The sequence below is a fragment of the Nyctereutes procyonoides genome, unplaced genomic scaffold (genome assembly GCF_905146905.1).
Source record: "Nyctereutes procyonoides isolate TBG_1078 unplaced genomic scaffold, NYPRO_anot_genome, whole genome shotgun sequence".
Lineage (NCBI taxonomy): Eukaryota > Metazoa > Chordata > Mammalia > Carnivora > Canidae > Nyctereutes > Nyctereutes procyonoides.
In genome coordinates, this window is record NW_026575048.1 from 702,481 (window position 1) to 723,366 (window position 20,886).

General features: G+C 67.6%; 1 protein-coding gene across 2 annotated transcripts in view; it reads right to left on the reverse strand.

Annotated features, from left to right (window-relative positions):
- Positions 1–5,131: 5,131 nt before the first annotated feature.
- Positions 5,132–20,886, reverse strand: part of PXDN (peroxidasin) — a 71,799-nt gene continuing 56,044 nt past the window's right edge. For both annotated transcript variants that reach the window (XM_055327160.1, XM_055327159.1), the window contains 7 exons: positions 18,060–19,563; positions 14,543–14,677; positions 13,614–13,822; positions 9,787–9,907; positions 9,542–9,674; positions 7,715–7,828; positions 5,132–6,995 (listed from right to left, as the gene is read on the reverse strand). In XM_055327160.1, the coding sequence (XP_055183135.1) occupies positions 6,876–6,995; positions 7,715–7,828; positions 9,542–9,674; positions 9,787–9,907; positions 13,614–13,822; positions 14,543–14,677; positions 18,060–19,563 (2,336 nt within the window). In that variant the 3' untranslated portion in view covers positions 5,132–6,875. The remainder of the gene's footprint in view (positions 6,996–7,714; positions 7,829–9,541; positions 9,675–9,786; positions 9,908–13,613; positions 13,823–14,542; positions 14,678–18,059; positions 19,564–20,886) is intronic.

The window sequence follows — 20,886 nt, forward strand, 5'->3', positions numbered from 1 at the left end:
CTTGAGCGTGAGCGTGGATCTCAGGTCACCTGCGTCTTGCACACGCACACACACGCGCGCGCACGCTCCCCTCCAGGATTCCCGGCGGCCCCCCAGCCTGCAAGACCTCCCGCCCTGGGGGCTCCGTGCCGGGCAGCGGAGGGCAGGGCCCGCGGGTGTCAGGCCGCACCATGTGGACTGGTGGCCGCGGTGTCCCCACGAGGGCCGTGTCCTCCTGGGGCAGTGGGGGGGGGCCTCTGGGCGGAGAGGGGTCCCGGCCCGGCCTCCCAGCGGAGGAGCCCACGGGCCGCGTGCAGACGCCTCAGAAGGACCCGATTCATTGCAAAGTAACCAAGAGAGGCAGCAGGTGTAGTGACCTCAAGGCCACCGAGCGGGACTCTGAGGCTCTGGGGTCGGACAGCTTCAGAGATGCCCAGGGACGCCGCAGGACCCCCACCCCCACCCCCACGCAGCCCGCCTGCACCCAGACCTCCTCAAGGGGAGCCAGGCTCGGGCCCTGGGTGGGGTGTCCCAACGGGGGTGACGGCCTCGTGCCACACAAAGCCGCTCCTCTAGGACAACCCAGGAGGCCCACTTCCCCCCGAACCCGAGCCCGCAGCCCGGACATCACAGGATCCGGGGACGCAGTAGGACAGGACGTACCTCCCGCACACCTGACCTGCCGCCTCTAACGGGACCCGGGGGACTCGTCGTTTCCCTTCTCAGGCGCTTTTGTTCATGAGCTGACGAGACCGAGGGTGGGGACACGTCATCAGGGCCTCGGGGGTCAGCGCTCCTCCGCCACACGGGCTGGACACTTGACGCGCCCACACCCCCCGCGGGGCCTCAGTGGACAGGAGCCCCGCACGCCCGACTTCCAAGTCCCGGGGACCACGGGGTAAACCGCGGCCTGTGCACGCACCCCGCGGGGACGGTGGGCTCCAGGGGTGGGCACAGCCACCAAGGACGCCCCGCGGGGTCCAGGCCAGGTCCTTCCCGGCCAGTCACGTGCCTTCAGGGAGGAGCCGCTCATCAGACCCTCCCCACCCCCCCCATACCCCTGCAGGGGACGTCATCCCGGGGTGTTCTGGAAGCTGGCGGCCCCCAGCCTCCTCCACGGTTCTGAGGAAGAAGCCCTCAGCCCCATGTAGGACCCGAAGGTGTGAAATGCAGGGGTTCGACATTTGGTTACGGGGTGCAGTGGGGTGGGGCGTAGACGGGCCAGAAATACACACAGGACGCCCCCTCCCTGCACACTAACACTCCTCTGCTCTCTGAGCAACCTCTCCAGGGGCACCGCCCCCTCCCCTGCCCCCCCTTCCCGGTCAGGACCCCCTCCCCGTCAGGACCCCCTCCCCTACTTGCCCCCTCCCCGTCAGGACCCCCCTCCCCTGCTCGCCCCCCCCCCCCGTCAGGACCCCCTCCCTTGCTCGCCCCCCTCCCCGTCAGGACCCCCTCCCCTGCTCGCCCCCCTCCCCTTCAGGACCCCCTCCCCTGCTCGCCCCCCTCCCCGTCAGGACCCCCCTCCCCTGCTCGCCCCCCTCCCCGTCAGGACCCCCTCCCCTGCTCGCCCCCCTCCCCGTCAGGACCCCCCTCCCCTGCTTGCTCCCCCTCCCCGTCAGGACCCCCTCCCCTGCTCGCCCCCCTCCCCGTCAGGACCCCCCTCCCCTGCTCGCCCCCCTCCCCGTCAGGACCCCCCTCCCCTGCTCGCCCACCTCCCCATCAGGACCCCCCCTTCCCTGCCCACCCCCCTCACTCTCAGGAGGGAATGCCAGCGCGCGCCCCCTGGGGCCATGGGGGCTCCAGGACCAGAACCCCCTCCGGCGGGCAGTCCACCCGCAGGACAGCTTCCCCGCGGCTGGGGCCTGAGACACACGCCTTCCTCCAGCAGCTGCTTGTGGGAAGGATGAGGACGGGGCTCCCGGAAGCCAAGGAAGCCAAGGCACCTCGTATACCCCCCGCGGGTTGCTTCGGTCACATGGTCGACCCAACGGCATGTGTGTGTGTGTGTGTGCGTGTGTGTGAGCGTCGTGAGGAAGTCCCTCCCTGGGATGTGGACACAGTCCACGCGGTGTCACACCTGGCCTGGTCCTCTGTCCCCACCCCCCGTGTACCCACGTCCACCTGCAGCCCTGCACAGAGCTGGCGACGGGTCAGCAGCTGGACAAGCAGAGGAAGGAAGGCCCAGCCGAGCCCCAGACCGGCTGACAGCCCGTCACCAGCCCGAGGTCGGTGTCATGTCCATGGGGCCCAAACCAGCGCCCAACCAGAGCCTGGTGGGCAGCACCCGGGCCACGGCAAGAGGGGACGGGTTAGGGCTTCCCCCCTAAGCTCACAGGCATCCTGCTGCACGGCCACGGGCCCGAGGGACGTGGACCACGTTCTCTCTGCAGGAGAGCCACCTGCAGTGTAGACACCCCAGCTCGCGGGTGCACACTGACCCCGGCAGCTCACACGTTTTCCTTCCCCGCTGACCTTATCGCGTTCACTTCAAAAAAAACTCTTATCGCTGGACAATTTTATAGCCTGAAGGGGACACGGGGACGCTTTGAGGACGAGGGACGAGGACCGGGGCAGACACAGGCGGGGACGCATGTGTAGACATACTCTGGCCTCTGCGGGACGGGGCCACCGCCATCGGCCTTCGGGGCCCAGATGTTCCGGGTCAGGGGGAGCCTCATAACTGAACTTCGCGGCCTCTAAGTTCAGGGAGCAAATGAAACACGGACCGAGCCCCACGTCTACGCCCTTTCCAGTTCGTACGGGACATGCGTTGCCTCCTGTGGAGCCCGGGCAGCAGTGCCCCGGCAGGAGGCTGGGCTTGGGCGCCACGGGGTGGGGAGGGGACGCAGCCCAAGCGCTGTGCAGGCCGCAGCACGCACGCTCGGGTCACCTGTGCGGGGGCGGGAAGGGCGGGAGAAGCCCCACGGGCAAGGCGCCAGGAAGTGGGGCGCCAGGCGTTCCGGCTCCCGGAGTTGCAGCCTCCGTCGCTCCCGTCCCTCCCGGTCCCTCCCACGGGCACCGCGTGCGCGGCCCGTGGAATCCACGACTGAATCAGCTGTGGGCGGCGCTGGCTTTCCGCGGATCTGGTGCCCTGAGGGAAGCACTGGCCGCGGGGTGCGGGGCCCGTCAGCGTGGTCCCCGCGCACCAGCACCCGCCCCTCCAGGCCGCGACCCTGGCGGTGGGCGGCGGTCACTCTCTATTTTAGGGCAGAAATCTCTAAAGAGCACAAACAGCGACGCGCTGCAGGAAGCTCCTTTGAGAACAGCTCACGCGAGGCCCTCGGCACCGGCTGCCTTGGTGGCCTGATTGGTTTTGCTCACTGAGGACAAAACGAAGAAAATCTGTCTGCGCGCCGGAAGGATGTGGATCATTGGGAAAGCATCTGACAATGACGTCACACGGCCACAGAACTCGGGACGAGGCTCGCTAACCATCGGACGGGGTCGGTCTTGGGAAACACGCCGGGAGTCAGGTTTTCCGTGACGCTTCAGACGATGCTCAGGGTTGGAAACGGCAGAAAGAATGATGAAAATCGGGTTCCGTGCCCGTTGCCCAAGGTTGCCCAAGGCTGCGGGAGAACAGGCACGGCGGGGACCCGCCGGGAGGGAACACTCGGCTGGGAGGGATTCCTTCCCCCCTCGTCCCCACCCCACAGCCCATGGAGCGATTCCTGGAAACCGCCGCTTCCCGGCGCAGCTGTCAGGATCATAATGGAAAGAAGGTGACCTCGAGGCCACCGCGGGAAGGGCAGAGGGACGTGTGTGCCGTGGGCAGGACGCGGGCCTCTGCACAGGGGGCCATCGCGGAGACCGCAGGCGGAAGCCCAGCGCCTCCCCGCAGATCCCACAGACGTGCACGCCTTCCTCCAGCGGCTGCTTGCTGGAAGGATGAGGGTGGGGCTCCGGGAAGCCAAGGGCACCTGGAAGCTTCCAGTCAAACCGGCTACCCCGCTGGCAGGATGCTTGTCCCCCTGAACCCGAGTGACCTCGAACCCACAACCAGGATCTGAAGCATCAAACGGGCGCCCAACAGCTGAAGAACGAGAACGCCGTCTGGCCGGGGAGAGGCAGCGAGGGCTGGGAGGCCAGCCTGGAGGCGGCAGGGCGGGTGCGAGGGGGAGGTGGCGGGATGCGGCAGTGTGTCTGGAGCCCCCACGGCCCGGGCGCAGCGTCCCCGGCGGGGGGCACCACAACCCCCCTTCCGCAGCCACAGGACACCCCCAGCACCCGACGGGCGCCGGCTCGCCTCCCGGCTTCAGCGGTGCCAGGTCGTCACGTGGTCCATCCACCCAGAGCGGAACGTAACTTCCGGAACCGCTGCCCCGGCAGCCAGGACCGGTTTCCTAAACATGAAACCCGTTTAAGATGCGCTTGTTGGGGGGCGGCCCGGGTGGCTCAGCGGTTTAGCGCCGCCTTCAGCCCGGGGCGTGATCCTGGGGTTCCGGGATCGAGTCCTGCGTCGGGCTCCCCACAGGGAGCCTGCTTCTCCCCCTGCCTGTGTCTCTGCCTCTCGCTCTGTGTCTCTCATGAATAAATAAATTAAATCTTTAAAAAAAAAAAAAGGATGCGCTCGTTGGGTTCCGTGGACACGTGTGAGCATCTCCCTGCTGAATCACTCAGCAGATAAATCGCGACGACGTAGGTCAGCGGCGCCCCTTCTGCAGCAGGGAACCGGGGTGAGGGGTGTTCAAAAGGCAGCGGAGGGGTCTCTGACCTTCTCCGTGACTCTGAAAGCAACACGCAGGTCGTCGGCCGTCGCCAGTTGTATTAGGTTCGCTTGAAGCAGGAGAAAGGCCCCGGGTCCTCCCACTGCCCGGCCCCTGCCCCCCCGCCCCTGAGCCCAGCGAGGGAGGGCGGCCCTGCGACCCCACAACCTCGTGGAGAGGAGCCCTCCCATCCCGGGTCCCCAGGGCCACGCAGTCCCTGTGACAAGGATGCACCCGGGGGTGGGGGCGGCCGCCGCAGGCTCCCCCAGGCCCCCCCACCCGGCCCAGAGCCAGCCCCTCGGCCCCGTGAGCGCCCAGGCCGCCTGGCGTCAGAGCCCCCCTGAATCCGCCCTCGCTCCTCCTCGCCCCTGCTGTCACAGCACGGCGCCCGCGAGCGGCCACTGCGCCGCGGGCGGGACCCAAAGAAGCACGCCAGGCTCCGCTTGAAGACGTGGCCCGTTTATTTGAACTGGCGGCATCGGTACATAGTGCAAACGTCTCTTTGGTAATGAACTGATTACAATGAACACAGGAAGGCGCTGGGCTGCTGGCGACAGTCAGGGGGTAAATAAATATGTACACTCGCCTCGCGCGGCCGCCGAGGGTCCCTCCGGGCGTGAGGACACGGGGAGCCCGCGACGTTACAGGCGCGGACGGCCCCTCCCCGAGCACGCGGGCCCAGCCGCAGGTCCCCGCCGGCGCAGGCGCCCCCAGACGCTCACGGGCCGCGGGTGCGCGGTCATCGTGTACCTGAGCAACTCCGTGACCCCGCGCTGCACACACGGCCGTCCCCGCTCTCGCCCACACAAATCGGTTCTGACATTTGGTTACTCCACGTGACTCGGTGTCTCCCAGGAAGCCCCTGCCCCACGAGACACCTGCTCGTGTTTCCCACTTCACGTTCTGAGCACGAGAAATCGAGTTGGCGGCGTCTAAAGCCCCGGTGGGTGCGCTCACCCCGCCCCGGGGTCGTGGCAGCCGGGTCGCAGGGCCGGGGGGCTCCTGCCTGCGGTCGGGCCGGACCGGGCTCTGAAGCTGCCCACCACGTGCCCGCCCGCCAGGAGCCCCCGCCTCCAGGCCAGCGCGGTGACCGCCACCCGGGCGCCCCCGCCGGGGACTCGCCGGCCGCCGCGTACTGAGACCACCCGCGTCCTCGGGGGCCCCCCACGCGGGGCGGGGGCCTGGGTGTGTGCTCCGCTCGGCGCCCGCACGCGGTGGGCACTGGGGGCCGGGCCTGCGGAGCCGCGCTGCTGCGTTCAGGGACACGCTTCTCAGGACACAGGTGACTTCACCGTTTAGAACAAAACAGGAGGTTTTCGTCGATTAGGACGAGAGCGACCATGAGGTATGAGCTGCTTTTCTCTCGATTCTAACACAGCTCTTGCGGAGCGGAAGTGATTTTTCTGCCGTTCCTGACGCCTAGACACGGGCAACATCTCATACGACGTCATGCATCCTGAAAATACAGGTGAGGTAAAGGGGTCGACTGCGTTTCTGTGAGGCGCTCACACGACCTGAAGTCAGGAAGCCCCCAACGCCGACGCCTCCGTCGGGGGGAGTCCTCCGCGCCCCAGCTGGGGCAGGACGGAACACGGACGCGGGGCTTCCGTAGGAACAGGGCTTCGCGGGCGTCCGCGCCGGGCAGCGTCACGCGAGTTGTGGCGAAAACCAACCCGTTTCTGCGTGCGGCTTCCTGTCGGTCTCACGGGCGAGGTGCTGGAAGCCGCGGGCGACCGAGCGGCGGGGCCGTCCCTCCGGGGACCGCACCCCCGCCCAGACCGTCGCCCCTACGATCTGTCCTCCCTTTCTGCCGCGGCACGTGTCCTTCCGGCGGCTCCGCGACGCGCCCGAACCGCGGCTCGCTCTTCTGCGAGCTCCAGGTGTCAGAACCAAGCGGGACTCACTTTTGGTCGAGAAGAAACGGTGGTATCCGGGGAAGTGAACTTAGGAGACTAGATGACTTAACTGTGCAATTTAATAGTAGCACCAATATTTCATTAAAAACATTAAATAAAAACCTGAGAATCTAACGTGAAGTTAGGACACGTGTCCGTGGTTTCTCCTCCGAGCATGCTCTGGCCGAAGCACCCGTTCTCCACTGACACGGAAGGGGCCCCTCCCGTGCACACGCCTGCGCCGGCCGTGGGGCTCGAGGACGCACGGAGGGCCCCGGAGGCCTCCCCGCGCCTAGGGCTTCCTCCCCACGCCGTCTCTCGGGCAGACCGGACAGCAGGCCCCGCGGGCTCTCACGGGCGCCGGGCACTCGGCGGGCTGGCAGGCTTCCACGAAGCAGGTGACCTGCCCGTCCTGGAGGAGAGAGGGCCCGACCGTCAGCTCCCGGGGTGCGGCGTCGGCATCACCCCGCCTGTCCGCCCTCCCGACCGTGCGCGGGTCTGTAACAGGGCTGGTGGGCTGCTGAGGAGCAGCTGTGGACACCCCGCGCTGCGTCCAGAGGTCCCGCCCATCGCCCTGATGGCTCTTCGTCCCTGCAGAGAGCCCAGGACCACGGGGCCCGCCCTCGGAACCCCAGGATCACGTCCGGGATGTCCACCAGGAGGTCAAAGGAGGGAGATGCTGCTGGACCCTGTGCCGCCCCCGCTCTGCTGTGATTCCCAAACAGCACAACCACCGAGGACCCCGGGGACCCCTCCCCTCCTGGACCATGGAACAAATCCCTGTGGACACCTCAGGCACCAGGCTGGCCCACCATCTTCCAACCCACCTCCCCAGCCTCTGCCCTGAAGCCCAGGCCTAGACACCGTGGCCACTGCGGCCACCGCGGCGCCCCCGTCCACTTCTGTGCAGACTGACAACCGCCTGGCGGGACCAGCTCCTCGCTGGCGTGAACAGCCCGTGGCCGCCTGGGGCAGTGTGTGCAGGCCGCCCTTGCACGGTGCTCCGGGGGAAGGCCCCCGGCTTCTAAGAGGAGGGCCGAGGCCCCCAGGGCAGTGGGGCCACCCAGTGCAGAGCTCGGGGTCCTGGGGGAGGTCCGTGCACCCGTTCCCACGGCACAGCCCCGTACTCACACGGCACTCGCAGGCGGTGCACGCATCTCGCTTCCACTTGGCGCCGTTGGCGTGCGGCTCCCCGTCGGCATCCGTGCAGTCCGCGGTGCTGAGCCGGGACTCCAGCCTCTTTATCTGCAGCAAAGCAAAAAGGTGCAGCGGTCACTTCCGGCGACGAGCTCAGGCTGGCAAGTGCGTCTGTGCCTTCGCCTGCAGTGACGCCTCCTGCTCAACAGGGATGCTTCGGATTCCCCGTCACACAGCTGGCGGTGTCACACGGCATGGCCCTGCGTGACCTGCCCCATTGGGTGTCAGGGAGCACAGGCTGCCCCACGGCAGCGGCCGGCAAGAGGACAGGAAGCAGGGGAGAGGCTCCCACAGGCCTCAGCGGCAACCGCCCAGGCAAGAGCACCTGCCCCAAGACTCCCGGCCGCGGACACCTGCGAGTGGCCACCAGCCCCGTCGCGGGCCTCCCAGGGCGCCCTCCTCCTCGCTGCCGCTGGCCGACGGCGACACGGCTGGGCGGCTTATCTCTCTGCACGTGGAGGGGCCGGCGGCCCACGAAACCCCCGCCTCATCTACTCGACCTCGAGGGGCGTTTTCCAGGCAACCGAATCTCCCGGCCCCGCACAGGAGAGTGGACACCCCGGTGCGAACACCTGGTGATGCGTCTGCTCTGATACAGGACGGCGCGCCGGGACTGACTGGACGCGCACACCGCCCGCGGCGGGCACTGAACGCTTTCCACCCGCTTCATGGGACAGCGCCGCGCACAGCACGGCCTCCCAGGGATGCGACCCATGGTCTCCGTGGCCTGCGTCACCTGGCCCCGTGCAACCTGCATCCCCCCCCCCCGCAGCCGGGACCGGCGCTGCCCGCTCTCAGGTGGGCTCTGGAGGGAAGCCGCCTCCAGCACTCGGGCCCCTCAGCATAATCGATCTTGAAGTTCCCAGGCCTCAGAGTTGGGTCCCAAATCGTGAAGCCGCATCCACGGGCCAGGCAGGGCGGCTGGGGACAGGGGAGGGGGCCTCGGTGGCCGCTGACCGAATTTCAGCACGAAGCCGGAAGAAGCAGGACAAATCTCGGCCAGCGTCTCCCTCGGAGACAATTAGAACTTAGCTGCACGTGTGTGAACCAGGCCGGGCCGTGCAGACGGAGAGAGGCCCACGAACTACCCACGTGTCCCCCGGGGAGCAGCCAACAGTCACAGCAGATGTTCCCCCTGCATTTCTCCAAACCTGCCGCCCCCACCCAGCGAGCAGCCTGCCCTGAAATGCAGGGTGCGCAGGGTGAAGGGGATGCACAGCGGTGCTGTTTCCTCCCGCAGGTGGAAGGAGCCCTGAGGCCACGGGCGGCAGCCCCCAGGGTGCAGGGGAGCAGGCAGACGAGTCATTTTCTGCAAAACCCTAAAGGTCCTCGGAGAAGAGCCCAGGGCGGAAACCCTTGGCTCCGGTGCCCTTCCCCACACCGAGGGGCGCCTGACCACAAAATACCTCTGACCCTCCCTGTGGACAAGGAGTCAACCGACGTTCCTGAAGAAGCATCTTTGGAACAGGACCCCTGAGGTTTGAATTCTCCGTGGCCCTAATCCTGACCTACGGCCGCTGTGGGGCTCCGGGCTGCCCAGGACGGTACCTGCTGGCAGCTCACCGTGAGAGCCCCCCGGCCACCAGGAAGCCCAGGGCCAGGCCCATGTGGCCAGATGCAGGCCACAGGAGAAGAGCCACCCAGACAGAAGTGACGCACCCCAGAGGCTCCCGACAAGGGAGCCGGAGCCCACGTCACACCCGCAGGGTCGCAGGGGCAAGGCCATCTGTGACGCGGGGCAGGGCGTGCAGCGACAGGTACCTGTTCTCTGAGGTCTGTGATGGTCTTTTGCATTTCCAGGACGAAGTCCTTGAAGTCACTGGTGCCAGGTGATTGTGGGTGCTCGCGCGAGGCGGCTGTGGCATTGCCCGGATGCTTCCTGCGTTTCCCGATGCTGCACAAGGGAGAAGCACAAGCCGCTCACAGACCTCGGCACGTCACACAGGCCGTGGGTCCCGGCAGCCACAGGCGCCCCGCCCCAGGCCCCTGCCCCAAAGCGGCCGTACCTCGGTGTCCCTGCGGGGCCTGCTTCCCCGATGGGCTCGTCCTCCTGGTAGCTGAACTCCAGGGACCGCTTGCCTCGGAAGTGGTAGGAAAACGCGTTGAACTGTCCCCGGGTCCTGCAGTCTGAAGTGAGGTGGGGGTGTGAGACGCCAGCGATCCTCCAGGAGCAATCGTGCCCATCCTGGGACGCGCCGCCTCGACGTCACGGCTTGTCTACGACGTCAGCGTGGCCTCCCTCCTCCCTCCATGGAACGACAGCCTCTGGACCTCATCCTCCTGCTCCCTGGAGGCCCCAATCTCGCCCGGTCTCCTGGCCGACAGCCAGGGCAGCCTCCTTCTGGGACGCCCGGCACCTGCTGTTCTCTCAACCCTGTGCTTCCTGCCCACACGCAGAGGCCGAGCACTAGGCCAGGGCGTCCCCGTCCTCCGCGGCCGGGGCACCTTGTGCTCCCTCCTCTGGTCCCAGGCTCTGCTCCCTGGGCGCCCTCTGCTTGGCGCCGACTACACCATCCCACCAACACCCGGTTCCAGCCCGGGCCCCACCACCCAGGACTGTGGCCAAAGCTACGAACGGCCCTTCCCAAATGCTAAAGTGTCCAGAGCAGCGGCAGAAATCCCGGGAGGAAGAAAGGATGCGGAAAAGGCTGGCACGCTCCTCCCCGGGCCAGCCGGCCGTGACCGCCAATGGAACGCAAGGACACCGCCACGCACAGGACAGACCCGCAGACAACCCGACCTCACATTCTCGGATTTAACTCAGCAGCAACCAGCTTCCCACTCAAACCTGGCCCAGCTCCCAAGACCCCAGCCTGACACGGGTTCACAGGGTACAGGCCCCGGGTCACGCTCCGAGGGGGAAGCGCTCATCACCAGCAGCATTGGTGGCCCGCAGCCCAGGCGGCCTCGGGGTGACAGGAGGTGCTCACTAGCGAGACTGACGGCCTTCACCTTCCCAACCCAGAGACCTTCCCGATCTCACACGTGGCAAACGCGGGATTCATGCTCCAGCCAGGTGACCCGCGTCCAGGTGCCTAGTGGAAGGACCAGGCACAGGGGAGCCTCCAGGAGCTGCTCAGAGTGCCAGCCCCGCCCACAGGGCCCCGCCCCGCCCACAGGACCCCGCCCCGCCCACAGGGCCCCGCCCCGCCCACAGGGCTCCAGCCCCGCCCACAGTGACCCAGCCCCGCCCACAGGCCCCAGCTACCCCCACAGGGCTCCAACCCCGCCCACAGTGTCCCAGCCCCGCCCACAGGCCCCAGCTCCCCCCACAGGGCCCCGCCCCACCCACAGGCCCCAGCTCCCCCCACAGGGCTCCAACCCCGCCCACAGTGTCCCAGCCCCGCCCACAGGCCCCAGCTCCCCCCACAGGGCTCCAACCCCGCCCACAGGGCCCCAGCCCCGCCCACAGGCCCCAGCCCCGCCCACAGGGCCCCGCCCCGCCCACAGGGCTCCAGCCCCGCCCACAGGCCCCAGCTCCCCCCACAGGGCTCCAACCCCGCCCAGTGTCCCAGCCCCGCCCACAGGGCCCCAGCTCCCCCCACAGGGCCCCGCCCCACCCACAGGCCCCAGCTCCCCCCACAGGGCTCCAACCCCGCCCACAGTGTCCCAGCCCCGCCCACGGGCCCCAGCTCCCCCCACAGGGCTCCAACCCCGCCCAGTGTCCCAGCTCCCTCCCACAGGTCCCAGCCCCGCCCACAGGCCCCAGCTCCCCCCACTGGGCTCCAACCCCGCCCACAGTGTCCCAGCCCCGCCCACAGGCCCCAGCTCCCCCCACTGGGCTCCAACCCCGCCCACAGCGTCCCAGCTCCCCCCAACAGGTCCCAGCCCCGCCCACAGGTCCCAGCCCCGCCCACAGGCCCCAGCTCCCCCCAAACAGGGCCCCAGCCCCGCCCACACGGCGCCAGCCCCGCCCACATCACAACCTGCACCTAATCTGAGAACTGAACCCTGGGAGGGGCCGTCTCCGCAGGGCAGGGGAAGGCCTGCCCAGCTCCTGCTGCGGACTGTGGCGGCCAACGGGCTGGGCGTGAGACCCCGCGTGGGAAGGGCGCAGCGCGTGCCCTGTGCGGCCCCTGCACACGCCTGTCATTCCCGGGGAGGGCGGCACGCTGCCTGCGACCTCCTCCGCTAGTTTAGGGAAAAATGCGTCTTCCCTTAGGAACACAACACGTGCACATGCTTGTGCAGACGGCGCATGCAGACGGCGCATGCGTACACACGTGCGGGCACACAGGCGCACCTACACGTGTGTGCAGAGACACGTGTGTGCACGTGTACTCATACAGACACACGTATCAGGGATTCAGGGAACAGCGATACGTGATAAAACTAACAACACACAGATCCGATGAAGTATGTGAATTACTTATACTATTTTAAAATCAGTGCAATTATTTAAAAGCCGTGTGCATTTGTGTGTGCGTGTGTGTGCGTGTGCATGCGTGTGCCCCATCAATCCTCACAAAGGGGCAGTTTCTCACTTAAGAAGACACAAACTGCCCACGCGGAGGTTCTCAGGGCTCTCCCGCGCGCCAGCGTCATGCCTCGCCCCACAAACGCGCTGACGGCTCTGCGGGAGCTCGAGGAGCTGCTCTCTGATTTTTCAAATCGCACAGTAAACAGGACCTGACACTTGGGCCCGTCAAACCCCAATTCTTTGTCTTTCTGCTATATTTCCAACGTGGCTTTTGACCTACGATGGAAGACGAAGCTCACGAAGCCTCCCTGACCCAGGGCAGCTCCGGACCTGGAGGGACAGCGTGGGGGTCTCAGCAGGTGCACGAGGGACAGCGGCCCGATGACGAAGCCCGCTGCCAGTGCCCATCTGTCCCGGGGCTCTGGGTTTTCTGAGCGAGACAACGGAAAACCCGGCTCAGCCGCCACCGAGCAGCGGGGGGACCCGGTAGCACTATCAGGACACGGCGTTTTGTGCAGAATCGGCTTTGCCCAGGGGCTTCCGAAGAGCCGCTTCCTGCGGGTGCAAGGACCCAGCTCGCCGCCCCAGGCACCGAAACGCACGCGGAGCTGGACACACCAGCGAGGTTATTTCTTAAAAAAAAAAAAAAAAAACTAAACAAAACAAAAACAAGTTTCCCTTGGATGTAACAGCGAGAACGTGACTGTTTCGGGACGTGGGGCAGGCGGTAAACCGGCTGAATCTGCACGTGAATCCTAGACTATTACAAATCTCGTGTGCCACACACCCGGGCGCCGCATCTACGCTGTACACACGCATCGTATGTTCATGCAGACAGGACAGCCCGACGGAGGCAGAGCCACAACCAGGTCAGACGCCCAGCCATGCACAGACGTGCGCAGAGCAAGAACAGCGCTAACCTGCGGCCCGGGGCCCCTACCAAGGAGGACCCGCAGAAAGGAGGGGGCGGAGGGGGCGGAGAGGAGGAGCTGGGGCCGCGACCCGGGGCAGGAGAGCGACCCGGGGCGGGAGAGTGGCCCGGTCTCCTCGACCGCGGCCAGACTGCAGTTTGAGTAAAGCCCCAATTACATCCGAATTAGGAGATGGTGGCGGGGAGCCACAGCGGGACCTGGGGACACGGGGAAGCCACGGGGCCCCGCCACCCCGGCTCACGACCCCTCACGACAGGCTCCAGGACCTGTAGGCACAGGCGTTTGGAACGTGCAGCAAACGTGTCTACACAGTGAGTCTGACGTGTGCTGTGCTCCCTGGGGAGTGCGGGTCGGTGTCCCCCGCGGGCGCCAGACCCAGACCCGGCAGGGCCCTCCTCCTCCCTGCCCCGTGGGTGGCCGCCCGAGCCGTGGGCCGCAGGCGGCGAGGACGGCGCACCCCGCCCGCACCCCGGACGCGCACCTTCACAGCAGTCCTGCCACACGCGCAGGTCCACCCTGGGAACTTCGTCACAGCTGCCGTACCCGTGGGGGAACTCCGCCACGCGGAACACGTCCCGCTGCACACGCGTGATGTTGTCGGCGTTGTCGCACAGAATCCTGGCCAGGGACGTCTGCTTGATCTGCGTCAGCTGCGCCGGGGAGAACACCCCCGGGTTTTCGTACCACAACCTGTGCTTCCCCGGGGCCAGAGGAAAGCAGAGAGGCACAGACACGGGTGAATGCCAACGCTCCCCGGAGGCCTGTCCCCGCGCGACGCCACCCAGTCGACGTGGACTCACGGGGCGACGCACGGGCCCGGTTCCCTTCTCGAGAAACAACAGAGAATCTGGGCTGAAGCGGCAGACGGTCAGCTCCGCCACCAACGGCTCCTGCCTCCCCGCGTCTCCAGAAAGGTGCACGCCTTCACCTGTGCCCTGCAGCACTTGTCTTCACCTGTCCCCGTGGTCAACTGCCTTCACCTGTGCCCTGAAGCACCTGTCTTCATCTGTCCTCAGAACACCTGCAACCACTTGTCCCCGTGGTACCCGCCTTCACCTGTCCTGTGGTCCTGCATTCACCTGTCTCCATGGTACTTGTCTTCACCTGTGCCCTATACCACTGTCTTCACCTGTCCCCATGGTAAACTGCCTTCACCTGTGCCCTGTGGCATCTGTCTTCATCTATCCCCAGTGTACCTGTCTTCACCCGTACCAGTGGCACCTCTATTCACCTGTCCCCTGCAGCACCAGTGTTCACCTGTTCCTGTGGCACCTGCATTCACCTGATGCCTACATCACCTGCATTCACCTGTCCCCCAGACACCTGCGCTCACCTGTGCCCTGTAGCACCTGTCTTTACCTGTCCCCTATAGCATCTGACTTCACCTGTCCTTGGGGCACCTGGGTTTACCTGTCCCCATCTCTCAAGCGCTTGAACTGCGTGCTCAGCAGACACATTAGGGTGGGCCCCAGCCGGCTGCCTGGGACCAAGTCTTCCACCATGAGGGCGGGGAATAAGTCAATGTTGAGTGGGGATCCATATAACCTACCAAAAAAAACCACAAAACAATAAACAAGTGAATCCTTAAATTTGCTGAAGAAAGTTGTAGGCAGTGAATAAAGCAAACATGAAAAAAAGTCCTCATTTTTTATTATTATTTAGCATCTTTCCCACTTTGTTAACAAAGAAAATTCACTTCTATTCATTTAAAGCATCTATCCATATTTTTAAAAATCTCCATACTTTGTTTATATATACGTGAATAAAACACACACATGCACACATTTAAGTTTAGAAGAACCAGGCTGGTACAAAGAAAATCAACAAAAACCAAGCTGGTAGAAAGAAGAGTAACATCCCGCTTCTCCATTCAGAAATAACCACCCCTGACGCTGTAACGTCTGCCCTTCCAGTGTCTTTTCTTTTTTTTCTTTTAAAGATTTATTTATTTATTCATGATAGAGAGAGAGAGAGAGGAGGCAGAGACTCAGGAGGAGGGAGAAGCAGGCTCCGTGCAGGGAGCCCGACGCGGGACTCGACCCCGGGTCTCCAGGATCAGGCCCCGGGCCAAAGGCAGGCGCTAAACCACTGAGCCACCCGGGATCCCTTTTTTAATGTATTTTTAAGGATTTTATGTATTTATCTGATAGAGTAACAGAGAGAGCACGTGCAGGCACAGAGATGGGGAGAGGCAGAGCGAGGAGCAGCAGAGCCCGGCTGGGCAGGGAGCCCGCGTGGGACTCGAACCCAGGACCCCGAGGTCGCGGCCTCAACCCCAGGTGCCCCCAGAGGCAGATCTTTAAGGGACTAATTGTAACACGGGGGTTCCCCTACTTCTTGGACGAGTGTGCGGCCGCGAGCCCACGACCACGGGGCCCAAATGCTCCGGAGCAAAGACGCTGGGCGAACCCCTGCGGCCCGCGGGGTCCCGAGCGCAAAGAGGCCCTGGCGCCCAGCGGGGACGCCCGCGGCTGGGGCTCAGGCCTCGGCCACCGAGCACGGTCCGGGAAGGGCGGCCACCTGCACCGCCTGGCACACCTGGGCCGCGGCGGGTCCCCGAGGAGCCGGCAGGGGGGCAGGTGTGGGCACCTGGGGGCCGCCACGCCGCTCGCCCTCCACGAGCCCAAGGCCCCGCTGGCACAGCCTCCACGTCGGGGGCCGCTCCCGCGAGGCCCGGGGCGCCCCCTCTGCGGCCAGGCCCTGCGCCCTCCTCCCGCGGGCCCGGAGCCGGCCTCCAAGCGCGCGGGCCGCGGCCCGACCTCAGGGCCCCTCCCCGCGGCCGCCGCGCAGCAACAGTGAGAGCGACTGTGCTGCCCTAAGGTGGGGCGACTTCGGGGTCCCCGGCTCGCGGGGCGTCCCTCGTCCCTCCGCCGTCCGCAGCCCCGCCCCTCCCCGCCACCAGCAGTCCTAAGGCCCTCCGCCCCCCACCCCTCCGCGGCCCTACTCCGCCCCTCCGGCCCCTCCACCCCTCCGCCCCACCCCTCCGCGGCCCCACTATGCCCCTCTGCCCCTCCACCCCTCCATCCCTCCGCCCCCCACCCCTCCGCGGCCCTACTCCGCCCCTCCGGCCCCTCCACCCCTCTGCCCCACCCCTCCGCGGCCCCACTATGCCCCTCTGCCCCCTCCACCCCTCCATCCCTCCGCCCCCCACCCCTCCGCGGCCCTACTCCGCCCCTCCGGCCCCTCCACCCCTCCGCCCCACCCCTCCGCGGCCCCACTATGCCCCTCTGCCCCCTCCACCCCTCCATCCCTCCGCCCCCACCCCTCCGCGGCCCTACTCCGCCCCTCCGGCCCCTCCACCCCTCTGCCCCACCCCTCCGCGGCCCCACTATGCCCCTCTGCCCCTCCACCCCTCCATCCCTCCGCCCCTCCACCCCTCCGCGGCCCTACTCCGCCCCTCCGCAGGGGCACTAGCGCCTCTGAGCCGTGTGAAGCGAGGGGGGCAGAGGAGGGGAAGGCGGGGCGGAACCCGCGGCCACCGGGGCTAAAGGCGGCTCACTGAACCCCGCAGGCCCCGCCGCCGAGACCGCCCGACCCGACCCCGGAGCGCGGAGCTCGGACCCAGAGGCTGGCGTGGGCCTGGGCCTGGGCGTGGGCCGGGACCCGCGGGGCTGGGGGCGCGCCGCGTGGGCTTCACCGAACGCGCAGGGCGTGGCGGGGAGCGGTGGGGGGGGCGGCAGCGGGGCAGGCCCTGACCCCAGAAGGCCGCGCCCTGCGGGGCCGGACACAGCGGAGCAGGAGGAGCGTCCTGCGGGAGGAGCCTCGGCGGCAGGTGGCGGGAGGCGGCGGGATCCCGGACACGTGGCCGCGGACGAAATGGGGGGTCAGTGCCGGGAAACCAGGACGGCGGGCACGAGGGAGGCAGCCCCCGGCGGGGGCCGGGACCCCAGGAGGGCGGGGGACGAGCGTGCGGGCCACGGGGGGCACGGGGGGGGGGCACGACGCGGAGCCCCACGGAGGGGCCGGTGCCCGGCAGCGCCCACCCTCCTGGACCTGGACCTGAGCCCCTGCCGCCTGGGGGGGGGGGAACCGCAGCTCCACCCCGCAGCCACCCCCCCACCCCCTGCAACTCCCCTCGGCCGCGGCCCCACCTCCTGGGCCCCGCCACCGCCACCGCAGCTCCCCCCCGCAGCTAACACCCCCGCAGACCCCCCCACAGCTCCACTCCGGAGCTCCCGCACCCGCAGCTCCCCCCCTGCAACTCCCCCCCCAGCCCTGCCACTGCAGCTCCCCTAGCAGCTACCCCCCCCCCCCGCCCCCCGCAGACCCACAGCTTCACCCTGGAGCTACCCCTCCCCGCAGCTCCACCCCCCGCAGCTCCTCCCCTGCAACTCCCCAGCCCCCCCTGGGCCCTGCCACCTCAGCTCCCCCCGCAGCTAACTGCCCCGCAGACCCCCCCCCAGCTCCACCCCGGAGCTCCCCCCCCAGATGCCCCACGGCTCCACCCCCAGTGGCTCCACTATGCAGTTCCACCTTCCCCCAAGCTCTACCCCTGCCCGCCCCCCCACCCCCCGCAGCTCCACTCCCGCAGATGCCCCCACAGCTCCACCCCCGTGGCTCCACTCCGCAGCTCCACCCCCCCACAGCCCCCTCGCAGTTCCAGCCCCATAGCCCCCCCAGCTCACCCCCAAAGCTCCCCACCTACACCCCCCCCAGCCCTTCTCCCCCGCAGCTCCACCCCGCATGCCCCACAGGCATTCGGGGGAGGCCACGGGAGCGCCCCCCACAGCCAGGCTCCCCCAGGCGGGGGCTCTTGTGCTCCCTGCGGGCAGTCCCCTCCCCCTGCACCAGCTCACCCACCCCCCACCGCCCCCTCTGCAGGCTCCACCCTCCAGGGTCCAGGGTCCCCTCCACCACCGGGGCAGGGGGCTGCTCCCAGGCACGGCCTTTACCGACCAAAGACGCCCCCCAGTCCCCGTGGACTCACCGTCTCAGCTTCTCCCGGATCTCGGGGTTCTTGATCTCGTTCTTCAGGTCCTCGAAGGTGTGGGCGGCCGACAGGTTGCAGTAGACCCGGTACTCGTGGTAGGGCGGGATGCCGTGGTCGCGGCCCCGCTGGATGTTGATGGCGGCCAGGTCCAGGGCCACCGTGTGCGCCATGGAGAAGAGCCGCTCGGTGAGCTCCGTGTTCAGCAGCTGGGTGGGCACGCGCATCTTGCCCGCCACGCCGAACAGGCCCCTGAGCAGCGGGTCGATGCCGCCCTCGTTCACGATGCGGAAGGGGGAGAAGAAGGCTTTGTGCAGGGGGACGTGTCCCTGCGCGATGGGCTCGAAGTCCTCGTCCAGCCGGTAGAGCACGGGGTTGATGAGCGTGTGGCCGAACCTGAAGGCGGCCGTGGCGAAGGCGTTGAAGATGCCGGCGTTGACGCCCGGGTCGTAGCCGCGGTACTCGCCCAGCACCTTCATGCCCACCTCGCCCAGCACCTTGGGCAGCCAGTGCTGGTAGGTGATGTGCTGCATCTGCGCGCCCACGATCTTCCTGGCCTCGTGGTACACGGTGTCGCCGTCCCAGTGCGGGTTCAGGCCGAGCAGCTCCGTGGCCACGCGGTTGTGCTCCCGGAACCAGAGCGTGTGCATGCTGGTGAGGCCGAGCTGCTCGTTGGCGCGGTGGTCCCCGGCCAGGAAGCAGGGGATGGGGCTCTCGTGCTCGTCCCGCATGCACTCCGTGGGCGGCCCGGTGGCGAAGGGCAGCAGCGGCTTCCCCGAGCGCTGCACGATGCCCTGCCGCAGCAGCCCGCGGTGGCTGGCCAGGTCCCGGATGGCGCGCGCCTCGTGCTCCGTGCTCCCGTACACGTTGGAGGCGTCGATGTAGGAGGTGAGCTGGTTGATCTGCTCCCGCGGGTACACGGAGTTCATGAGCAGGGACGTCATGCCGCTGCCACACACGGGGCTGGAGCGCACGAAGAACATGCAGCGCGCCCCGTTCCTGACGCGGGGGTCGTTGGGGGGCACGGCGACCGAGAAGCACGGGGGGTCGCTGCTGCACACGGAGCTGCAGTGCTGCCCGTCGGAGAAGCGGGCCTGGCTCAGGGCCACCACCGTGGAGTCCAGGTCGTGGTCCAGAAACTGGCCCCACTGCATCAGCATGTGGGTGAACTGCTCGTCGGGCGTGACGGTCTCCGTGCCGATGAGCGAGGTGGACACGAGCCGGGGCATGGGGAGCGCGTGCCCGTGGTACAGCCGGCCGGGGTTGACGCCCCGCGGCGTGTTGAAGCCGTTCTCGTACACGGCTTTCAGCAGGCGCTCGAAGGCGGTCAGCGAGGCGCCCCACATGGGGTGCTGCAGGTTGTTGCAGGTGCCGTCGTGGGTGCGGTACTTCTGGTGGAAGCACATGTCCGAGCAGTTGTTCACGCGCCGGTGCGCGGTACAGCCCGACAGGTTGGCGATGAGGCTCAGGTACTGGGGTGACACCAGGTCGTTGTAGTGGTAGCCTGCGGCAGAGGGGAGCGCCTTACTCCCCGGGGCGGTGGCGCGACACGCGGCCCCAGCCCCCAGTCCTCCCCAGACCTGCCCGCTGGGAGGGGACGGCCCGGGGTCCACTCGGCAGGGAGGACCCGGCGTGCACCGGGGCCTGCTCTGGGGGCTGCCCGCAGACCCCCGCACCCAGCAGGAGCGCGTGTGTGCACAGGCACCCTCGGCCCACCCTGCCGGGTGCCCCTCACCACGACCTCTCTCCGCTGTCTGCTCAGAGCCGATCAACACGGACTCTGGTGTAACGGAAGCGGGCCAGACCCGATCTGTGGGGGCGGCGTCTGAACGACCCCCCACGGGGCGGGAGGCAGGAGGTGTCGCCATCAGAAGCGGGCGCCGACGGGCTGCGGGAGGCCCGGGACACCAGCTGTGCGCCCCCAGGCTCAGTCACCCGTGGAGGCTGAGTCAGCAGGCAGCTCCCCGACACGGGCTCAGACACCGGGGCATGGGTGCCAGCAGCCCCAGAGGTCGGGGGTCGCGGACAGGCCCCGGAGGAGGCCCCCTCCCGCACCGCGCCCAGGGCCCCGGCTGTCTAGGCTGCACATGCAGGCTGCCCCGTGACGCGGATGTGTGACAGCCGGGACTGCAAGCAGCTGACGACGCTGCGCCCCGCGCCTCCGACAAAACCGGGCAGTGGGTCACCGCGGGGCACGAGCCAGTCCCGATGATGGCCGCGCACCAGGAATCCCACCAACCGCCCGACCGCCTCTGACCACATCGTCCCGTGCTCCGCGCTAGAAACGGGCACTGTCCCTGGATGCACACAGGTAGCCACCCGCGAAGACACTAGACGTGAGGACGGGTAGCGCCCGAGAGCCTGGGACACAGGGATCCCCGGGGGGCTGTCGGCGGGCGGCTCCGATGGTCTCTCTTCCACCGGGATCATGGCACCGGCTTTGTGGAAGCAGGACCGGGGGCCCAGGGAGCTGCATCCTGGTACATGCCTGGAGCTTTCGGAGGTGAGACAGCTCCCCCCCACCTCACCGCACCTGCTCCTTTGCGTCACCGTCACCTCTGGACTTCCAGCCCCCAGGGCAGAGACCCTATCACCTGACTCCCCACATTCTGGCCGCAAGTGATGTCACCTCCACCTTCCAGCCACATCTGGAGGCACTCCACACGCCAGGCACCTCACTGCCAGCAGGTTCCTCTCTCCTGGGACATCCCACGGACACCTGCCACACCGGGCCCCCCGGGACACCCACGGACACCTGCCACACCGGGCCCCCCGGGACACCCACGGACACCTGCCACACCGGGCCCCCCGGGACACCCACGGACAC